Source organism: Brachyhypopomus gauderio, unplaced genomic scaffold (assembly GCF_052324685.1).
Source record: "Brachyhypopomus gauderio isolate BG-103 unplaced genomic scaffold, BGAUD_0.2 sc116, whole genome shotgun sequence".
Taxonomy (NCBI): Eukaryota; Metazoa; Chordata; class Actinopteri; order Gymnotiformes; family Hypopomidae; genus Brachyhypopomus; species Brachyhypopomus gauderio.
In genome coordinates this window covers 102,543-123,644 of record NW_027506937.1, presented here as the reverse complement: position 1 = coordinate 123,644, position 21,102 = coordinate 102,543, and the positions used below count along the sequence as shown (strand labels likewise).

Here is a 21,102-nt window from a genome sequence, read left to right as displayed (position 1 = left end):
GCTGGACGCCTGGCAAGCGGCCGGGACGCTGCACGCAGAGCCGGACGCTGGGCTGGCGACCGGGGCGCCGGACGCAGAGCCGGACGCAGGGCTGGCGGCCGGGGCGCCGGACGCAGGGCTGGCGGCCGGGGCGCTGGACGCAGAGCCGGACGCAGGGCTGGCGGCCGGGGCGCTGGACGCAGAGCCGGACGCAGGGCTGGCGGCCGGGGCGCTGGACGCAGGGCTGGCGGCCGGGGCGCTGGACGCAGGGCTGGCGGCCGGGGCGCTGGACGCAGGGCTGGCGGCCGGGGCGCTGGACGCAGGGCTGGGGGCCGGGGCGCTGGACGCAGGGCCGGACACAGGGCTGGCGGACGGGGCGCTGGACGCAGAGCCGGACGCAGGGCGGGCGGCCGGGGCGCTGGATGCAGATGACTGCTCAGACCTCCTAAATGTCCATATATTCCCATATTTACATGTGGGGTGCACTCTGGTCCTCCTAGATGGTTGTTGCAGGTTAGGCACCGCTATGGGGGATCTCTCTCCCCCACCATCCCAGTGGTCTACGGTAGCTGGACATGACCGTGCAACATAGGGTTTTAGGCGATTAAAATGGACCACCATTTCCGAACCCAATTCCTCACTCTGAAGCCGATACAACACATCGGAAACCCTCTCCAAAACTCTATAAGGCCCCCGATACCGTCTTTGCAGTTTCGGACTAACCCCCCTCTTCCTAGCCTCGTTCCTCACCCAAACCAGCTCCCCTTCCGAATAATATTGAAAATTAACTTTCATGTCAAAATTCTTCTTTTGCCCCTCCGACGCCCTAGCTTGATGCTTCCTAACGGCCTCACAAACAGTAGATAAAATACCCTCCATCCTAGCAACATACTCCTCCGTCGTCATAAACTTTTCTTGTAGCCCCGAATTCATGAGGACATCAACCGGCAACACAATTTCATTTCCAAAAATTACTTTATAGGGACTAAACCCCGTACTGGCGTGCACACTACTCCTATAAGCCATCATTACGAACGGCAAAAGTGTATCCCAATTTTGTTGATTCGCCTCTACAAATAGGGACAACATTGACAAAAGAGTACGATTAAAGCGTTCAATCATCCCATCTGACTGTGGGTGATACGGTGATGTGCGTGACTTGTGCATATTCAATAACCGACACAGTTCTCTAAACAGACGGGACTCAAAATTCCTCCCCTGATCTGTGTGTATACTCCGCGCAGCCCCATACCTGCAGACCCATTCTTCAGTAAACACTTTGGCCACTGTTTTAGCCTCCTGATTGGGTATGGGAAACGCTTCCGTCCATTTAGAAAAATAGTCCCCAATAACTAAAATATAACGTTTCTTCTGCATAGTTTCTGGAAGGGGGCCAAGAATGTCCAAAGCAATCCTTTCATATGGCCTAGAAGTAACAGAAGGTATGAGGGGGGCACAAGGGGCTGAGCCAGCATCTTTACGCGATGCACAATCACTACACTCCCTACACCACCTTTTTACATCCCCCCCCATCCCGGCCAGTAAAACCTGGCTCTCACTTTTTCCTTTAACTTCTGCATCCCCAAATGTCCACCCATGGGGTCATTATGTAACATAGTTAAAGCCATAGAAACCCTACTTTTCGGGAGAACCAACTGCGTTACCGCAGGCAACAACTGCCATGATGGGGCCACTCGTACCAGTTGTCCCCCTCGCACATGTAGCTGATTCCATACCGGAACATATTTCTGCAGTGAGGGATTTTGCTACAAAGTAGCCATAAAGGTAGCCAGAACTAACTAACCAAGACACACTAACGCTAGCCAGATTCATCCTTCATGACATAAACATTACGATTACACAAAAATGACCTTCAGACATTATCATATATCTATCATATATTATTGTTGCTTATAAATATCTTTCTTCCATCTGCTCCCGCGACATACTAAAACTAGATATTACGTTACATTCCGAGCCGCTAGGCTGCGCCTATCTAAAACTGCGGCAGGTCTAGAACTGCAGGTCTAACTGCGGTTGGCTCTCCGGCTGTGCAATTGGATGATATGGGAGATGAATGTCGGTATATGTCTACATGAAATGGCTTCAAATAACGACGATTCTGTGCTGTGTGAGTATTTTCTTATTACTGAAAGTATTTAAAAAGTATGTTCTTATTACTATGAGTAGGTAAAACGACGCAGGGTTTCAAACCTCCGCGTTTCGGTTATTCAGTTCGTGTAGACTTGACCGAGGAGCAGCTGCCATTTTACTTTGATAGAACCAACTGCCATCACGGCTATGTTCACTTAAATAACTAATATCTAATTAATCTCATATTAATATTTTAAATTTGGGCCAGATATTCGATGTCAAAACAGATTAGATCAAAGTGTGCAGTTATTAGACTTAAACGTGGTGCACTTCCTGCTCAGCGCGACACACAGGCCGTTTCTCGGTGCGCACGACTAATAACAATACGCTTGTTCATGAAAATCAGATTGATTAACGATCTGAAAAGGGAAACATACGAAACACAAATTAGTCAAATGGGAGACGGTTTCTTACAGATGCGGTCAATTGTAGGTTGTATTGAACAAACTGGTCCAGCTTTTCGAAAGCGCCTCATGCAGCAAAGTGAAAGTAAAACCACTTGAATATCTCCCACCTTAAAATTAAAATTGTAACGTTTCTTTTGTAATCGACTTTAGACGTAGATCAAAACCATCATCATTAAATTTGTACAGCCCTCAGAGTTCGGTAGCTGGTACCAGGAGAACAGATTCACAACACACGGGTGTCCCTCCTCCTGGAAAGAGTTACAAAGATTAATGATAATACATGTAGCAGGGTTGCCATCTTTGTAACTCTACCGAACTCTGGCTGTACAAATTTAATGATGATGGTTTTGATCTACGTCTAAAGTCGATTACAAAAGAAACTTTAATTTTTTTATTTGACCGTCTTCACACGCTCTCACGCCACACTTCCGATTTCTCACGCCGGGAAAAAAATCTAGTTTATTTACCTCTGATCCATATCTACGTTCGAATGCTTTCAAAACAGTAACAACACAAAATCCTCACCTTTCTTACAACTTTACTACAACACTGTTTAAGTTATTGTAACAGCACTGGAGAAATAGTGCGATTGATTATATCTATCACTGCAACGGAGAGATGAAATAATTCTGGCAACTTGAGACTATGGAGTGTTTAAACGGTAAAAAATAATAATAACGAAAATGTGGAGTACATGTACATTGTTTTTTTCTTCTACGTGGTGTTGCTGGTTCTGGGAGAGTTTCGTTTTCGTGTTCTCGTGTTTTTGGATGGCAGCCAGATGAGTCGGCGATTCCCCAGTCGTGTAATTCGTGAGCCCGCGTCGCCGATCAGTCATGTAGTGTGAAAACCACAACAACTGAGAGACTCGCGATTACAGCACAACCAGTGTAGTGCGAACGGCACAAAAACCTGACGACTGAAAAGTCGTGTAGTGTGAACCAGGCTTTACGTTCGCCACCCACTCCAGGTTCAAATCTCACTCCAAGCGATCTTGAAAAGTTGGCAACCCTTATGTAGTTAAATACAGAACGAAGTCAACACAATTGTGTAAGAATAATAAAACATATGTATGATTGATGTTCTTATCAGGAGAGGAGGCACAGTAGACTGGATCTAGAGAGAGAGATATTTTAACTGCTTACCATGGCAACTGAATTTAATATAAGGTGGCCTAGAATGCATTTATCCAGTAGTAAATTATAATTCGAACTCTTATTACTGTTGGTTTTACATCAGTGAACCTTAGAATTGTATAAGGTTTTAGAAAATCAGTAGACTACTTATAATATTGATTAGTTAACATTATTAACAAATGAGGGTCCTATTAAACAGTGGTGTAGTAATAAAAATACTTTTTATGGCTAATGTATCAACTAGCATAGCTGCATAGGCGTAAGTATCAGTAAAGGTAAACAATAGATACTGTTATATGAACTTACCCGGGAGAACGCTGAAGACTAATGAACACTGAACATGTATTGACACGTTAAAAGTGAACAGTACACTAAACCGAAAAGTACTTCAAAACTCTCACGTGTAGGCTATACTCTAATACACTATGCTGAATAGTGGCTGACAAATGAGATGACCGTGTACTTCTTCTGACACATACTGTATCAGCTCTCAGCAACTACCAGTATAGATGACTGGTGTCTTATCTAGTTGGTAGTGACTCAGCACTGCAGACTGCATCATGAGTGCGGCTGCCGACTGCTGTAGATGTTGAAACAGTATAAATCACAGGAGATCACAAACTTGCAAGGCCTTGCTGCTTCTATAATTAGGCAATATTGCTGTTTCTTTAATCTTACAGCACACAAGAAGACTGCAGAGGACACACGCAGTATTGATCACCCACCTCTCAGTAAGTACCAACCGCTTATATAAGACTATAAATAGATTCACATGAAGAAAGTGTCTAGATTGTTACCTGAAGGGCCAGTGTGTGTGTGTGTGTGTGTATTATATATTAGGGGTGGGCATAAATTAATTTTTAAAATCTAGATTAATCTCACTGAAATCTTGAAATTAATCTAGATTAAAATGGCTCATTCAGAATATGCGTGCTACCCAGGTAATGACTAAAAGTCAGTCTTTGAGATAGGGTTTCTAACCATGTTTATGGGCCGGCAGCTAGTGGCAATCCACTGAGTGAAGAGATTGGTCAACTGGTCTGATAGAGCTGCGCTGACCTTGCCTCAGTTGCACTCAGAGTAGTTTGGTGGCGACTCTTCCCCTGGGCTGCATCAGTGCTCGACCCAGCGTCAGCAGCATTAGCAAACGGGTGCTTTGCGTTTAAATGGTACTTCAGATTGGTAGAACTCCTACAATAAACTAATTCAGAGTTGCATAAGGTGCAAACAACTTTAGTCTTGTCAATGTCTCCATTAGGAAGCTTCTTAAAAATGAATTTTCCATGAAGCAAACCTGGCGGCTTCGTGGCTGCATCCATGTAAGCACGTGCTATTTGTTGTGGTAGTCTTTGTAATTCACAAGTTTGAAAACTTGTTCTCGCCCCTTACTGTGCAATTTGGTTAGGATTAGGGATGCACCGAAATGAAAATTCTTAGCCGAAACCGAAAACCGAAAATGAGGAAACCAAGGCCGAAAGCCAAAAACCGAAACACCGAAATACATTATGCCAATTATTAGTAACATTGGATTTTTGGCTAACCTCACTAAAATCAAGGCATTGCTTTTCAAAGAATAAATCAACTACAAAATTTGATTTGAAAATATTTATTTAGCACTGACATTACAGTAATGCATATTATAAAATAAAATTAGTGGTGGGCCGTTAACGGCGATAACGCTGACAAGGGCCGACCACTAATTAAATTTAACTCGCTTGCAGACCGTTTTTATCTGAGAGGATAAATATATGTATTTTATACGAGTTAAATTTAATTATAATTGACTGGCCTGAAAGATAAATATAAATTCTCTCATAAAAACGTGACGCGAGTTGCAACAACATTAAACAGCTCAGGTAAACACGCTTCTGAGAAATGTCGTCTGCCCTGCAAAACATAACGGGGCTCAATGTGCTCTATTAGCCTACGAAATCCCACATCCTCTACGACAGAGAACGGCTGATCGTCTAAGGCAACGAATTCCATAATTTTTGGTGTAATGTCCTTTGCCTCGGCGCCATCACTGGAAAACTTTTTTGCTAGCCTTTATCCAAATAAGCGCGTGCAGGTGGCGATTTTTGTTTGCGTCATCACAACACATTGTTTCGGCCGTGTTGTTTCGGTGATGAAAGTATTTCGGCCGAAAACCGAAAATGCAAATTTAAGCCATTTCGGCCGAAAATTTTCGGTGGCCGAATTTTCGGTGCATCCCTAGTTAGGATGTACCCAAGCTAAACTATCAAGGTGAAAGTCATCATAGTTTGCTTACCTATTTTGACCCAGTTCCCAACCCAACTTTAAGAATAGATTAATGGCGATATTTTTTATACCGCCCAATAAAGAGTATCACATTATCGAACGCTGCTAACAGCCCACCACTAACAGGATGTTTCAGATAGAGGTAAAGCAAAGTGCTTCTGAATTAATATATTTGTAGGTATGCTGATGAACCAACGTTCGATGTGAAAAATTCTGACTCAGTAATGTGTTCCAAACTACGTTGTACTTTTGTAAGGGTGTCATATAACATCACTCCTCGCCGCCTAGCAGGTGTTTTTTCCTGAATACTACTGTGACTTCATCAAGCACAACCCAGCCAATCATCAGGCACTGCTAATAGTAAACTCTGAGGCGATATTTTGTTGTATTCAAGCGGTATGTGGGCTTCATCAACGCTCCGGACGCCATCAAAAGGCATGTGGACCTAAAAATACAGATTTTATCTCAATACTGACCAAATTTAATCGAAATCCATGCAGGCCAAAGTATTTTACAAGACTGCGGAATATAGGTAGTCATGATTGACATTTGTGTCGAACATCATGGTAGCTAGCAACTTTAGGCTAAAAGCGGCTTCTCGGATTAACTCGTTCCCACAGTGTTTTCTTGAAATCGGTACTGATACCAGTGTTGTGTAGTTTAATATCTCATTGTTTTCTGATATAACTTGTTGTTGAATGAAATGCCTTTGGCTTGCTCATTAGGGTTCTGGACCCATAGTATTGTTAACCTTGTAAACCCTGTAAAGCTGCTTTGCGACAACTTGAGTTGTTAAAAGCGCTATACAAATAAACTTTGATTGATTGATTGGTTGTTAAATCGTAATATAGTTAACATCACATACTGAGGGCTACCCCTCTCGTTACAGGGTTTCACTGAATGTATGACTGGACATACGTCATTGACCTAATTGTAATTAATTTCAATGAGTCTTAATAGATTTAATGACAATTTTGTCCATGAATGTATCTAATATTAAAATGAAACTTCATCAAAGGAAAAGTACAAATACACTTATTAACCATACAAGTCAATATTTTTGTTTATACAGTATTATTGACATGTATACTATGATTCAGTGCCAAATTGAACTGTAATCCCTACTAGGCAAAAATGGAAATGCAATCCACAAAATGCATTGCATTTCCATACAAACATGCAGAATACGTGCCAAAATGAAATGCAAAAGCACTATTACATTACATTTCAATGCACTTTATCTCTTTACTGAAAAACAATACACAAGAATTTGCATTCAAAACCAAAAACTGAATTTGTGCCAGAATTGAATATAATACAGCTCGAAATGTAATCACGGCACAGAGATATTGCTTTTCACCGTACGGACATAAATGTCTCCTTTAAATGTAATGATCACGAGATTGATTTAAACACTGATGTGATGAAAACATGCCACAATGAAAAGTAAAAGCTCCAGTGTGTGTGGATTTGTATTTAAAGAAAGAAACGCTGAATTCGTGCCAGAAGCCACCTTGAAATGCAATCGACTGAACGTCATTGTATTCCACTGTGTGTCTCTCCAAAGCTGTAATCGTGCCAGAATGAAATCTAATCACTGTCCAATAGGAATGCTCGCTTGAATTTGGGGCGGGGCTTAGACTCTAGTCAGAAGCAATCGCTCGTAGTTGGACTTGAAAGCAGCAGAAATGTCTTTTCAAGCATTGCCTTCACCCCCCCCCCCCCCCACCCCCCCTTACAGTCCTTCAGTGGCCCTGGGGGTCCCTGGGAACCATTTAAATATATTTTTATGATTACATTTGATAGAACTAACAAAACTCTACCTTCTGTAGAAATCTCATACAAATATCTGATAAAATGAGGAAGTTGCAAGCATAAATCTGTGAATAATCAGGAATTTGTCACATGACTTCTATTGTAATTAATGTATTATATTTTAATGTGATACACAATATTATAAATATCATAACTATCAATTCTCAACCAATTTTCAAAATCCAGGTATCATTTTAAATGTATATTTCTTTGTCTAGATATGTGATTCATTTTAAGCTTGGGGCTGTTTGAAAATTTTGTCATCATACCTAATATTTGTCTGTTCATCCACAAATCCATCCTTCTTAAAGTGGATGTTTGTCATATTTTCCTCCTTCTGTGTCCAGTGTCTGAGCTGAGGATTGTGATGGTGGGGAAGACTGGAGTGGGAAAGAGTTCTTCAGGAAACACCATTCTGGGGAAAGAGGTGTTTGCTGTAGCCTGTTCTGCCCAGTCAGTGACAAAGATCTGTTCAAAAGAGAAATCAGATGTTGATGACTATAATGTGGCCGTGGTCGACACCCCAGGCTTGTTGGACACAGACCTGACCGAGACCACAGTGGCTAGCAGGCTGGTTGAATGCGTTGTGCTCTCCTCCCCTGGACCACACGTGTTTATATTGGTGCTCACACTGGACCGCTTCACTGAAGAGGAACAGAAGGTAGTCGAGAGGCTGCAGCACCTGTTTGGAGAAGATGTGTTCAAATACAGCATAATCCTCTTCACTGGAGGAGACCGCCTAAAGAACCAGACCATAGAGGGATACCTGGCAAACGCAGGAGATGATTTGAACCAGTTACTGAAGAGGTGTAGTGGGCGGTACCATGTCTTCAACAATGAAAACATGGCAGACCGCACCCAGGTCACCAGTCTGATACAAAAGATTAAGGACATGATCAGCACTAATCATGTAGATCATTACACAAGTGAGATGTATGAGAATGTGGAAAAAGAGATTCAGGAGAGACAAGAAGAGCTGAAAAAAGAAATGGAGACACAAGAGAATATGTGTCAACTCTGTACTGAACAAAGAGAGCAAATCAAAGAAATGAGTAAGAAAATAGAGGAAATGAATCAGAAAATAAGAGTACGAGCAGAGAAAGAAGTCAAGAAGAAGCCATTAAAACGGTTAATGAAAGGAACAGAGAAGTGTGCACAACAGTAGTTGGTGGTCATTGTTTCGTTTTTTTTTTTCTTCTTGATGGTTTAGAGACAGTACTGCAGATGGTGTAGATTAATGACATATCCAAAGCAAATGAGCAGAAGGTGGTGTAGAATAATAACGCATCCAAAGTAAATGAGCAGAAGGTGGTGTAGAATAATATCACATCCAAAGTAAATTATCTGTGTGTAGATGTCATTGCCGATTAGGCACCAGAGAGGAGGTGGCACTTGTCAATTATTCTATTGTCGCCATCTAGTGTTGTGGGGTGGTATTGAGCCATAAATTCACTGTAATTTACACAAATTGTCGGGTGCTTGTTTTCGTATTTGTTCATATATGCCAATATTTTTGATTGAATTGAGCTGCAAAATATTTGATGTTGCATTATAAACTGAATGAAATATCTTATTTTTGGACTCTGTTGATGTTATCAGCTACGGTTAGCTTGGCAAATTGTTAATTTAGATGAAATCTGAAGAACATTAGATGCCGTTTAGCAGGGCCGGAGTGGGACACTTTTTCAGCCCGGGAGTTTCATGCCCAAATATGGCCCAAAATTATTTTTCCCTCCCAATCGGCCCAAACTAGAGACTGACATGAGCCGGCCCATCGGGAATCCTCCCGAATCTGCCGATTAGCCACTCCGGCTCTGCCGTTTAGCAAGCAAGCTATACATATATATATGTATATATATATATGTGTATATATATATGTATGTATACCTAAACCTCATATTACACTTGTAACTGTATATTTTTCCCTATATAACATGCATAATCTGTATATTAACCCATATCCTGTATATATGTACATCTCTATTTCTATATTTTACATATTTATATTCTGAATAAGCACTTCTGGATAGATGCAAACTGCATTTCGTTGCTTTGTACCTGTGACATGCAATGACAAAGTTGAATCTATCTATCTATCTATCTATCTATCTATCTATCTAATACTTGCAATTCTTTTAAACTTTATTTGCATAATTCTAGCTCCTATCAGAGGCTCACCATCTGCACTGAAGGGATTGTGACTACTTGGCCAGGGAACAAGAATTGTGACTACTATTGTAGAACTGTAGAACCACCCTGCACACCACGGACTGTGCTAACGGGCCATCCAATGGAGGATGGGTTCCCTTTTGAGTCTTGGTCCTCCCGAGGTTTCTTCCTATTCCCCACCATCATAGGGAGTTTTTCCTTGTCACTGTCGCCTTTGGCTTGCTCATTAGGGATTTGGACCCATAGTATTGTTAACCTTGTAAATCCTGTAAAGATTGTAAAGCTGCTTTGTGAGAACATGTGTTGTGAAAAGCGCTATACAAATAAATTTGATTTGATAATTTCTTTTTGAGTTGTCATGTATCCGATAATTTTAATAACAGTAATAAATAAATAAAGAATTAATCATGCCTACATGCCTGCTTTTAAAATATTGTCTTGTGCTAACAGAATCTTTAGGTTACAGCATTTTCTCAGAATATTAATAGAAATTTAGTTTTTATTATTTCACCATAATGATTACCTGACTTATTTATTAATTAATTTAGATTAATCATTAAATATTCATTTGCTCATTCATTTTGAATATTATGTCATGTCCATACATACATTTCAAATTTTATTTGAATTTGTAGTGAAATATAGAAGTTATCGTTATTTATATTGAATAATCTCTCCACCGATCAGACTTTTCATTTAGCTTTAATACAGTCAGAGAAAAAAGGTGCATTTTTCTTCCATTTAAAATGTCATTCGTTTTTTGACCTGCGGTCCGGGGGGGTGGGGGGCAGTTGTCACAGTTGTATTGCACGCACAACATAGATATTTGTTTCATTTATGATTGGCCTCTTGCGGGCCGGACAGGGACGCACAACGGGCCGTATGTGGCCCGCGAGCCATAGTTTGCCCAGGTCTGGTCAAGAGGAAGATGAGAGACACCAGACTCAACAATGCAGGCGAGCTGAAGGCTGCTATCAAAGCAACCTGGGCTTCCATAACACCTCAGCAGTGCCACAGGCTGATCACCTCCATGCCACACCGCACTCATGCAGTAATTCATGCAAAAGGAGCATCGACAAAGTATTGAGAGCATTTACTGCTTTTCAGTAGGTCAACATTTCTGAAGTAAAAAAAAATCTTGAATTCTTTGAATATGGATGGTGTTTTACTTTTTAATAACCATATTCCCCATTAGTGAGAGGGCCCAGGGCTGTCAAGATGATTTTGGGTTTTCATTGGCTGTAAGCCATAATCATCAACATTTAATAGAAATAAACTTCAAATAGATGATTTTGTCATGAATCTCTGTATTCGTTTCACTTTTTGTATTAAATTACTGAAATTAACTCTTTGATGATATTCTAATTTACTGAGATGCACCTGTATATAAGGATCCTCCACTAATCTCTTATAGCAAAGACAAAAACATTAAAAGACGTGCTCATCAAGTGTGATACAAATGACCATTCGGCTATTAACTGTGGTATTATAGCCTGCAACCAATCTAGATGTGTTACATGTAAATGTACACATGCTTTATGAAAACGTTTCCATGAAAGGCCAGTGTAATCTCCCATGTTCAGTGTGCTTTGAATGCAAAAATTCATAAACATGTTAAGTGCAAAAGATACCCTTATATTAGCGGTCACACTGAGGTTTCAAGATTTGTGATACTGTGGTATGCCCACCCATTCATCCATGTAGGGTTTCAATCCTAGGGAACTACAGTGGTGCAGAATTTCTTCCAGCTGTAAACTGGCCCAAACTGTGTACTGATACAGACCTCTATCTTCAGAAAATTTTCAAAACCCAGATGGCCTACAGAAGCTACCCCAAGTTCTTCTACTAGCAAATGCACTCTACCTATGCAGCCAACTTCACACTTTTAACCCACATGTTTAGCATGAGACTAAGAAAAGGCATGATAGGACCCTGTTGGATGATGGGAAAAACAAAAAGATTTAATAAAAACACCATAAACTGCTAAGGGCCTCATTTACACCTAATGCAATATCGCATTACTTACCCTGGATGGTCTCCCTGCTGAATAACAACTACTCTGACAACTGTAGTAGGTTTTTTAATATATATATGCAAAGACACACTGCCAAAGAATAAGTACAAGCAGAACCAGAGGTCCTTTCTCTCCTGGCACATCGTGCTGGTACAGCGGTTTCCTTCAATGGTCACCCCTATGTCCATGAGGTTATGCATCAGGCTGGTGACAACCCTTTATCACCACCCTTCCTACTGAAGGTCTTTTATCATTGCTTACATAGAAAATGCAACATGGAAGTCCTGTTTGGCTAGTTGAATCAGTCAGGAAATGCACAGTCCATTTACTGTTCAGTAGTTTCTCATCTTCAGATACCACATGTTCACGTCTTTACCTCCTTTGTAAATAATACTTGTGTATTCAGACTGGAAATGATAAGTTATAATGTGCAGAATGAGGACTCAAATGAAATGTGATTTCCACATTGCTAAACCTCTCAATGGTGTAACAACATCCCTCACGGTTCAGCACCAGGTTTACAAACTTAAATATGAGGCTGATGTCCTGGATTTGGTCTTCCATGTTTCTATTGTTAAAGACGTGGGAGCACCAATCACACCTCTCCAGAGTCTGAGGTCATTCTTTTCCTTTTCCTGTTTGAGATCATTCTTTTCCTCAGCCAAACATCCCTCTATAGTCTGTAGTTGGTCTGCCGGTTTTTGCAACTATCACAATCCTCAGATCAACTAAAGAAAGGAAAATAAGGAATATCAAGTTAGTATCCACATTTGAGGCTAAAATATAGGTAGCCACGAAGCAAACTGAGACACCCGAATAAAAGACTGAGAAGTAGCTCAGTGTTGGTTCTTAATCTCACTGGACATACTGTGTAGTGTTCTGAACTATAACTAAAACAGATGTCAGGATCATCAAAAGCTGCTTTGACACAACCATTTTTTGTAATCTGTACCAACACTACATTGTTTGCAACTACAAAAATTAAACTATTCCTATTTAGACATTTTATTTATTATGGTGGGCTACTCCAAAGTAAAAAAAAAAAAGTAGTTTGTGTAAAAGGAAAAATCAAACCATTAAGAAAAATCTTTAGGGTCTATGCTACCAGCATTTCTTTCATAATTACTACACAATACCAATTATAGTCTTAAAAGCTGATCAGGGTTAACCATCCAATACCAGTTACATGCTCCTCCATTCTGAATATGGCAAAAAATTGGCATGCATCTGTGTAAATACTCTTAGTGAGGCTTTGATTACTGGTTACCTACATTAGCCTGGTTGCTCCAAGTACAAACTAATGAAGCAAATGTCAGAAACCAAACCTATATTGGCTCACTGGCCATCGGTCTTACCAGAGATCTCTTAATGGTTTTGATGTGTTCTTTCTGCAAAACACAAAGAAGAAACCTTGAAAAAGACATTGTGAAGTGCAAACACTAAAGTTCATTTTTGCACAATATGATCTGGGATCCTGTTGTTAAAAATCTGATCTCTATCTACTGCAGTTATAGCATGATGAATTCCAGATGCACGTCAAATTGGAATACAAAGGGAGGGAGATTTTGTAGCCAATTGTACAGTGTTGTGTAGCAAAGTTAGCCAGTCATGCCCATTATGAAATTGTAAGCACTGTAATTCTGAAAAACCATTTAAACATTTGTATTGGATTGCTGGTCCCTGTGCATAGTAATTAGTATCTGTAGCAGTTAGTGCTATGAGTTCATCTTCCACTGTGAAATATTTTAAAGCCTTTACAAAACCATTATCTCATGATTCAACCCTTTCAAGGTTCAGTTCAGTTCACAGTTCAGGGTCACATTTCATGTTAGATATGCAAGATGAGTTTTCTCTTGGCTCCCAGTTCAGTATGTTTGTTGTGATGGTTTCGAAGATGAGCTGCCATATTCAATGCATTTCCAGATGCGTAAACTAATGTTGCATGCCGTTTTCTGTAGACCATGTTATAATCAATGATGTGCTTTCCTTCATATTCACAGAAAACGTAAAAAAACTCCCACACTGGAGATTTAAAAGAAGGTGGGAGTGTGCAGCTTCAGGGTGAGGGTCAGTTGCCCTTTCAAAACAACTAATGCTCCTGCTTTTGGCATCAATGCACAGGTCAGCAAATCAATAGTGATTCAACCATATATGCACCATGAATTGAACCACAGGCTGCTTAACTGTACGTTTCAGTTTTAGCTTAGAACCACAACATCACTACCATGAAAACTTCACTAGTAATAGTGGATTCATGAGATAAAAACCAGCGAGTTTAAGATAAGGGTGTAGAGAAAATCTGAGTGGTTCACAATCCAACCACCTCATCTGTAGAACATAGTGGCTCACAGACACTGCAGTGTCTACTGATAACAGCTGCAGCAGGATGAACTGGGGAGTGAACACAGATGTCTGCTGCTTACATATAAGAAAATGGGAGGCACTGGGAAGCATTTAACTTGCAATAGGACAATGTCTCAAAACACCAATTAGTCAAAAATGTAATGTTCTTGACTGCTAAATCAAGTCACATACATTCACACACACATACCTTGCAGTTTTTCCATCAGTTGATCACGTTTCCTCTCCAAAAGATGTCTTACACGTTCATGCACACCTGAAATAAAAAATCAGGTTAAACATTTTTTGTAACATCTAGTAAATTATCTTCATGAGTATTTACTTCAGGCACCATTAGAGGGCGCCATCAGGCAGGTATAGGGCAGCTCTGAGGGGTTTTTGGCATATAGTGTGTAGCTGCAGCCAGATAGCCAAATTCTCTGCATTCTGTACCAGAGAATCTCTGTGGATGAGAAACGCCAGCACAGGCCACACCTAATTCACAACACTAATACACAACACTCCCCTTCCCAAAGTTTTACATTTACATTTTTGAGGCTGCATAAGAGTTCTACAATTGCAATTTCTTATAAGCGATTGCTTTTAAGGGAAAATATCCACAGGAATTAAACATTTGCTCCCATTGTTTCCCTTTTAAAATAATATTTTCAAATCTCACACACATGCATTCATGCGCACGCACACATAAATACAAATACATACCATGCAGTTTTTCCTGCAGTTTATAAATTTCCATCTGAGTTTGATACCTTTCATCTCCATGTTCATCTGAAATGGAAAATATCCGGATAAAAACACTTCTCCTCTTGCCAAAGTTATACAACATTTTTATATTTCACAAGAGTTCTACCATCTCCAACAACTTTACTGCAAACAATGTTAGTCCATTCTCACAGAGACACTGCTCTGCACTGGTAGTAGTGTATCAGCAAAGTGATGTTGCTGGAGTTTTAACACATCAAATTCACTGCTAGATTTCTAATTAATTTCTAATTGGAGTAAGAACTCAACTTTAAGATCCAGCGGTGGTAAAATAAATCAGTAAACTGTCTTTACATTCTAATCACTTTTGTGTTGCTAGTATTCACCGATTGTTTTGACAATAATGACCAAATGGCCACGGGAATAAAAATATTTTTCTATATGGTGTCCATAGTGGTTTCCACACACACCTTGCAGTTTTTCCTCCAGTTGATAAACTCTCCTCTGCAGATATCCTTCATATTCATGCAAAACTGAAATATGGAAAATATCAGGTAAATACACACACACACACACCTGGATTTAACTAAGCAAATAGGTACGAGCCTCCTATTGGATAATTACTGCATGGGCGACTATCTTTCAGCTGGCAACAAGTTATTTAAACCTCAACTGGTACAATGAGTTGCTTGTCAAACTGGTGCAATGAGTTGCATTATTCAACACTGAAAGGATAGTGGGGACCCATCATCTTTGAGGAAGAAATGTGGCCGGAAAATAGTCCTAAATGATCATGATCGGCGATCAATTAAACGTTCTGTGAAATCAAATCAAAGAAAATCAACAGCATAATTCAGGGCTAGGGTTGTTTAATAGTGAGAGTAATAGCATGTCCACATGCACAATGCGTAGGGAATTCAAGGGATTGGGACACAGCTGTGTAGCCTTAAGGAAACCACTAATCAGGGAGACTAACTGGAAAAAAGGCTTGAATTTACTAGGGAGCATAAAGATAAAGCATAAAGGACTCTGGAGTAATGGGAGAAGGTCATGTGGTCTGATGAGTCCAGACTGGCCCTGTTACAGAGTGATGGTCATCAGGGTAAGATGAGACACAGGTGAAGTGATGCTCCCATCATGCTTAGTGCTGCACAAGCCAGTGGGGGCGGGGCTATGATCTGGGGCTGCTGCAGTTGGTCAAGTCTGGTTCAGCAGTATATGCTCAAAGATTGAGGTCAGCTGACTCCTTGAATATACTGAATGACCAGGTTATTCCATTAATGAATCTTTTTTTCTTCCCTGATGGCACAGACATATTCCAAGATGACCATACCAGGATTCATCAAACAGTGAGAGAGAGGTTCAGGGAGCATGAGACACCATTTTCACACATGGATTGGCCACCAGAGTCCAGACCTGAATCACATTGAGAATCTTTGGGCTGTGCTGGAGAACGCTCTGTGCAGCGGTCAGACTCTACCATCATCACTGCAAGATCTTGGTGAAAAATGTATGCAACACTGGATTGAAATAAATCTTGTGACATTGCAGAAGCTTATTGACATAATGTCACAGTGAATGCGTTCCGTAATCAAAGCTAAACGCGGTCCAACAAAATATTAGTGTGTTTTTGGTGGTGACGTTTTTTTTTTTTGGCCAGGCAGTGTACATCTCCTCTTCCCAAATAATATATGTTAATATGTTTAATTTACATACTCATATCATACTCAGTATGACTTTATAATCCGACATGTAGTGTTAGACTACTGAGATCACACAGCACTGACATGAAACGGCATTATTTTCATTTTACTATTATTGTAAAAACACAGCAGAGTAGTCCAACTGTACCAATACCCAACCACCGTCAATGATCAGGCCTGACATCTTCAACTTAATGAATTTGGCTATATATGGATCTGTTGAGTTTGGTGATAAACTACAGCCACTGTAGTGGCATTCACATGATGTGAAATCTTCCATGACCTCAAGTAAACCACTGCCTCTCATAACTTTATTTTATAAAGAAAAGGTGAGTTATATCTGCAAGTCTATATATAAAGCCCTGAGTGTAAGGGTGCTGTTTTTAGAGGTCTACCAAAACACAAATTTTTGGTATTTCTTGTGGCCAGTTCCCACTGGTCAGGTAAGTGTCTCCTGTCACATGACGGCTGCCAGCCAGTGAGGGCGAGGGCCGTTACGTCACACCTCCTCTATGCACCAATCACAGCATATTTTTGAGCCGCAGCATCATCGGGGCTTAAACTCCCAATCATAGATCCAACTCTATTCTGTTGGGCCACTGAGGAGCAAGGACTTCTGTTGGATCAACCAACTATAAATGTGCATATTACTGTTATTGATATTAATGAAACCAGCAATTAAAATAGGAATACCAGTAATAGTCTATTTACTACTTCATGCTGAAGACCCTGTTAAATAATGTCTAGTTATTACTTACCGCTGATGTCGCTTTCAGATGAAAGCCGCGTCATCATTGCTTCAAGATCAGCATCCTCCTGACTGTACCATATACCACAACTAGTATCTACCAGTTTATTTATGATCTCTAAAAACTTCCCCACTTGGTTATCCTGGCCAGAACCTTCATTGTTGAACACATGGTACCTGCGGCCACACTGATTGATCAATTTCTGGAGGCTAGACCCAGCAGACTCAATGTACTGCTCAATGGAGACGTCTTTTAACTTATCTTTAAAAGTGAAAAGGATAATGGTGAACTCATAGAGCTTCTGTCCAAAAATCTCCCCCACTTTCTCCACTGTGTCCATCTGGTCCTTGGTGAAACGACCTATGCAAATCACGAGCAGGAACACGTGAGGGCCTGGGTGTGTGAGCTGTAGCAGTCCGTCTTTATCCATGTGAGTCCTCACTGAGAGCCCCGGGGTGTCCACCACTGTGACCCGCCTGCCCCCCAGGATCACTGTGTGGGCCTCACACTGCTGCGTGACTGGAGAAGGACTCAACTTGGACACAAATGCTGGGACACCAAGAAGAGTGTTTCCTGCTGCACTCTTTCCTGCACCCACATACCCAAGGAGGACGATCCTGAGTTCAGAGGGACCTGCAGCATTGGAAAACAGACACAAGATCATTTATTACAGTAATTGGTAAGAGCACTTTTAGCACTATCATCAAATCAAATCAAAATCAAATCAAAGTTTGTTTGTATAGCGCTTTTCACAACACATGTCACAGCGCTTTACAGGATTTACAAAGTTATACAGATCTGAACTACACTGTGCTGTATCTCTCAATCTTAGCAACCTGCAAAGGAATCTACAGATTTGATCCTGATCCATTACAAACTTGGGAGCAAGTGTCTTATTCGCAAAACAGTTGAATAAATATTTACGATATTAAATAAATATTTACGATATTTTCATGATAAATATTTATGAATAATAATTATCATGAACATCACTATGACGTTATTTATATTATATCACACAGGCCATGCACACGCCTGCTGTTCTTTAGCTTTTAGAGTACATGTGCACTTGTTGGTCACACAATATTCTGTGCATCATAACAACACTGCCAAAAGTCGTTGGCCAAAAATGTTTTGACCAATGAAATTGTTACTGATGGTTCCCAACAGTCCCACTGATTGGGAAAAGCAACCCATGTCAAAGCAAACTGCAGATTGTAGGCAAATTCACTGTGCATTTTCCAACCAGTAGGTGTGTTGAGGAACATAACATTTAATTGGTCCAAACCTTTTAGCCATTTGACAGGCAGTGTTGTTAGAATAGAATAAACTGTATTGATCCCACGAGTGGGAAATTAAGCTCCTCCAGGGCCATGGAGTAAAGCACTGAAATCCCAGAGTGGCCACTGCATCAAGAGATGTTACTTAGTAAACTTAGTGTTTCACAAACTGAGAAAGGTATCTCTGCAGACCGGACCCAGCAACAGATAAGTGTGACTGGATGCAGATGGGCTGGAGATGACAAAAAGAGGCGTGACAATGTGTGTAAGTGGATTATGGCAAATGTATGGCCTGTTCAGTATGTTTGGTACATAGACTATGTGTCTGGGGCTTGGTTGTGGTGTGCGAGCCAAGATATCAATTGTAAGCAGCAAGTGAAATAGTGTGGTTTCGCACACTGTTAGCATGGCTAACGACTAAACATCCAAAACTGTTTCTTTAATGTTAGCTGTGTATACAGTGTGTAATAAAGATGTTTTTTCCTGTTAACTTTGTTGTGAAGTACTTTTCCATCAATATACATGTCCACCTCCACATAGGTCCTGAAGAGGTTGCCATAGGAAACAAAAATTCTTTGGCATGTAGTGTACCCAGAGCAGTGGCCTGCCTGGTCCATATTGCCAATCAAACTGAATACCCATACATCAAACCCTCCACTTCTCGTACTGAATGTAATCTTAAGCTTACTGGGGAACAGGCTACATTTGTGTTAGAAGTCAAAAGGGCCCGAAGTTATAGGGGTTTTTTTGAACGCCATTATTATCCAGAGCCAGCATGCACACAAAGAGGAACATTCGGGGCTACGACACATTTCTCTCGCCCTTTCCAGTATCAGCCGACCACAGGTCCACTAGTGTGGATCTACTTCCTACTGCAGTAATGCACACGTCAAGTGGACAGGAAGCTGCTTCCCTGCCTACTCGGTCCCGCATGTCTGTTACCAACCTGGCAAGGGACAGGGCCTAAGACCAGATCACTACGAGGGACAGGACATTAGACAGGCCAGATCACTACGAGGGTTACTCGTAGTTAACACAGAGCTTGCTGCTCTTCTAATGGTCGTGATCCAAAGACGTTTGGCACTTCAGACCTGCTGTTAAGTGTCTTGTTGAGACACGTTAGCTCAACCAAAGCCAACATCAATTAGCTAGCTAGTAATGTTAAAATACGGTACCTCTTACTGTTACACGCCTCAGCATCGCATCTCCCAAACCGTCGACGACGTGTTAACATGTAAAAACAGGTTTAAATGCGCTCGCTAAGATAACTGAGCTAACTAGTTAGCTGCGATAGCTAGCTAACGTAAAAAACCAGTCGCCTGTACAGCAAATGTACATGCTCAGACCGTCTATTTATTCCTTAGTTATACCCAAGCAAAAACATTTAAAGTCCATAACATTAGCTATATGTTTCTATTTCGTCGTTGATCGTATAAGGATTGTCACACCCGTTGAGTCTGAAATCGAAACATTACTAGGACGCATACGGCAACCCGGAAGTGATTCCGCTGACGTTCTGAGAAAATATAGCGTCCGGAGTACGGAGCTGTTTACGAGCACCTTTTTCCTTGATACCGGGAATTAAATTAATACATGTGAAAATATAATTTCCACTAGTATATGACAAGCCGTTTTATCTTTTATTCCTATTTTTCTTGATATCAAGAAATGAATTAATACATGTGAAAATACAATTTTCACTGTCAATTCAAAGTGCTTTACACAAGAAAAGAAAGAAGATTATTACCACCCGAGGTCTATCACCTTGGGAAGGTGTTGCCCATAATACATAAAAAGTAAAAACAAGATTTTAAAGGAACTCAAATAGAAATTAAAATAATTACAATATAAAATATAAAATGATGAAAAGAATTAAAGAAGATAATAATAAAAAGCAATAATACTGGAAACAGAGAAAATAAATAAGAAAATAAGAATAAGTAAAAGATAAATAAAATAATTAAAATAGGCTAAGTTTATGGTACTATAAAACTTAAAAATGGGCGAGGTGTGCCTCTATCTCTCTAAAGCTAGCTCACCTCAACCATGGGCTGTGGGTCGGTCGGGTTGGCGATGGGTAGCTGAACCGGACAATGAACTGGGAGACACACGGTTATTGGTTCACTGATTCATCTTTTAAACAGCTTCAGCTGATTCAAAATGCAGCTGCCAGAGTTCTCACTAGGAGTAAAAGAAGGGAGCACATCACTCCCATCCTTAAATCCTTACACTGGATACCCGTATGTTACAGGATAGACTTTAAGGTAATATTACTGGTTTATAAATGTCTTAATGGTGCAGGAACAGTATATTTATTGGATGTGCTCCAACAATATGAGCCGAGCAGAACTCTCAGATCATTAGGAACTGGTCA

General features: G+C 40.6%; 2 protein-coding genes across 2 annotated transcripts; one reads left to right on the top strand and one right to left on the bottom strand.

The window, feature by feature from the left end:
- The first annotated feature begins 1,973 nt into the window (after window positions 1-1,973).
- LOC143497924 (GTPase IMAP family member 9-like) lies at window positions 1,974-10,266 on the top strand. Its single transcript, XM_076993566.1, has 3 exons — window positions 1,974-2,110; window positions 4,357-4,407; window positions 8,098-10,266. Exons 1-3 carry the CDS (start codon window positions 2,041-2,043, stop codon window positions 8,913-8,915), a joined length of 939 nt encoding a protein of 312 aa, XP_076849681.1. The 5' UTR covers window positions 1,974-2,040; the 3' UTR covers window positions 8,916-10,266.
- LOC143497925 (GTPase IMAP family member 9-like) lies at window positions 8,878-20,239 on the bottom strand. Its single transcript, XM_076993567.1, has 7 exons — window positions 19,904-20,239; window positions 17,458-18,081; window positions 15,467-15,529; window positions 14,997-15,062; window positions 14,485-14,550; window positions 13,289-13,321; window positions 8,878-12,661 (listed from the first exon to the last, which is right to left on the bottom strand). The coding sequence occupies exons 1-6, from the start codon at window positions 19,926-19,928 to the stop codon at window positions 13,299-13,301; spliced, it is 867 nt and encodes a 288-aa protein (XP_076849682.1). The 5' UTR covers window positions 19,929-20,239; the 3' UTR covers window positions 8,878-12,661; window positions 13,289-13,298.
- Between the last annotated feature and the right edge of the window lie 863 nt (window positions 20,240-21,102).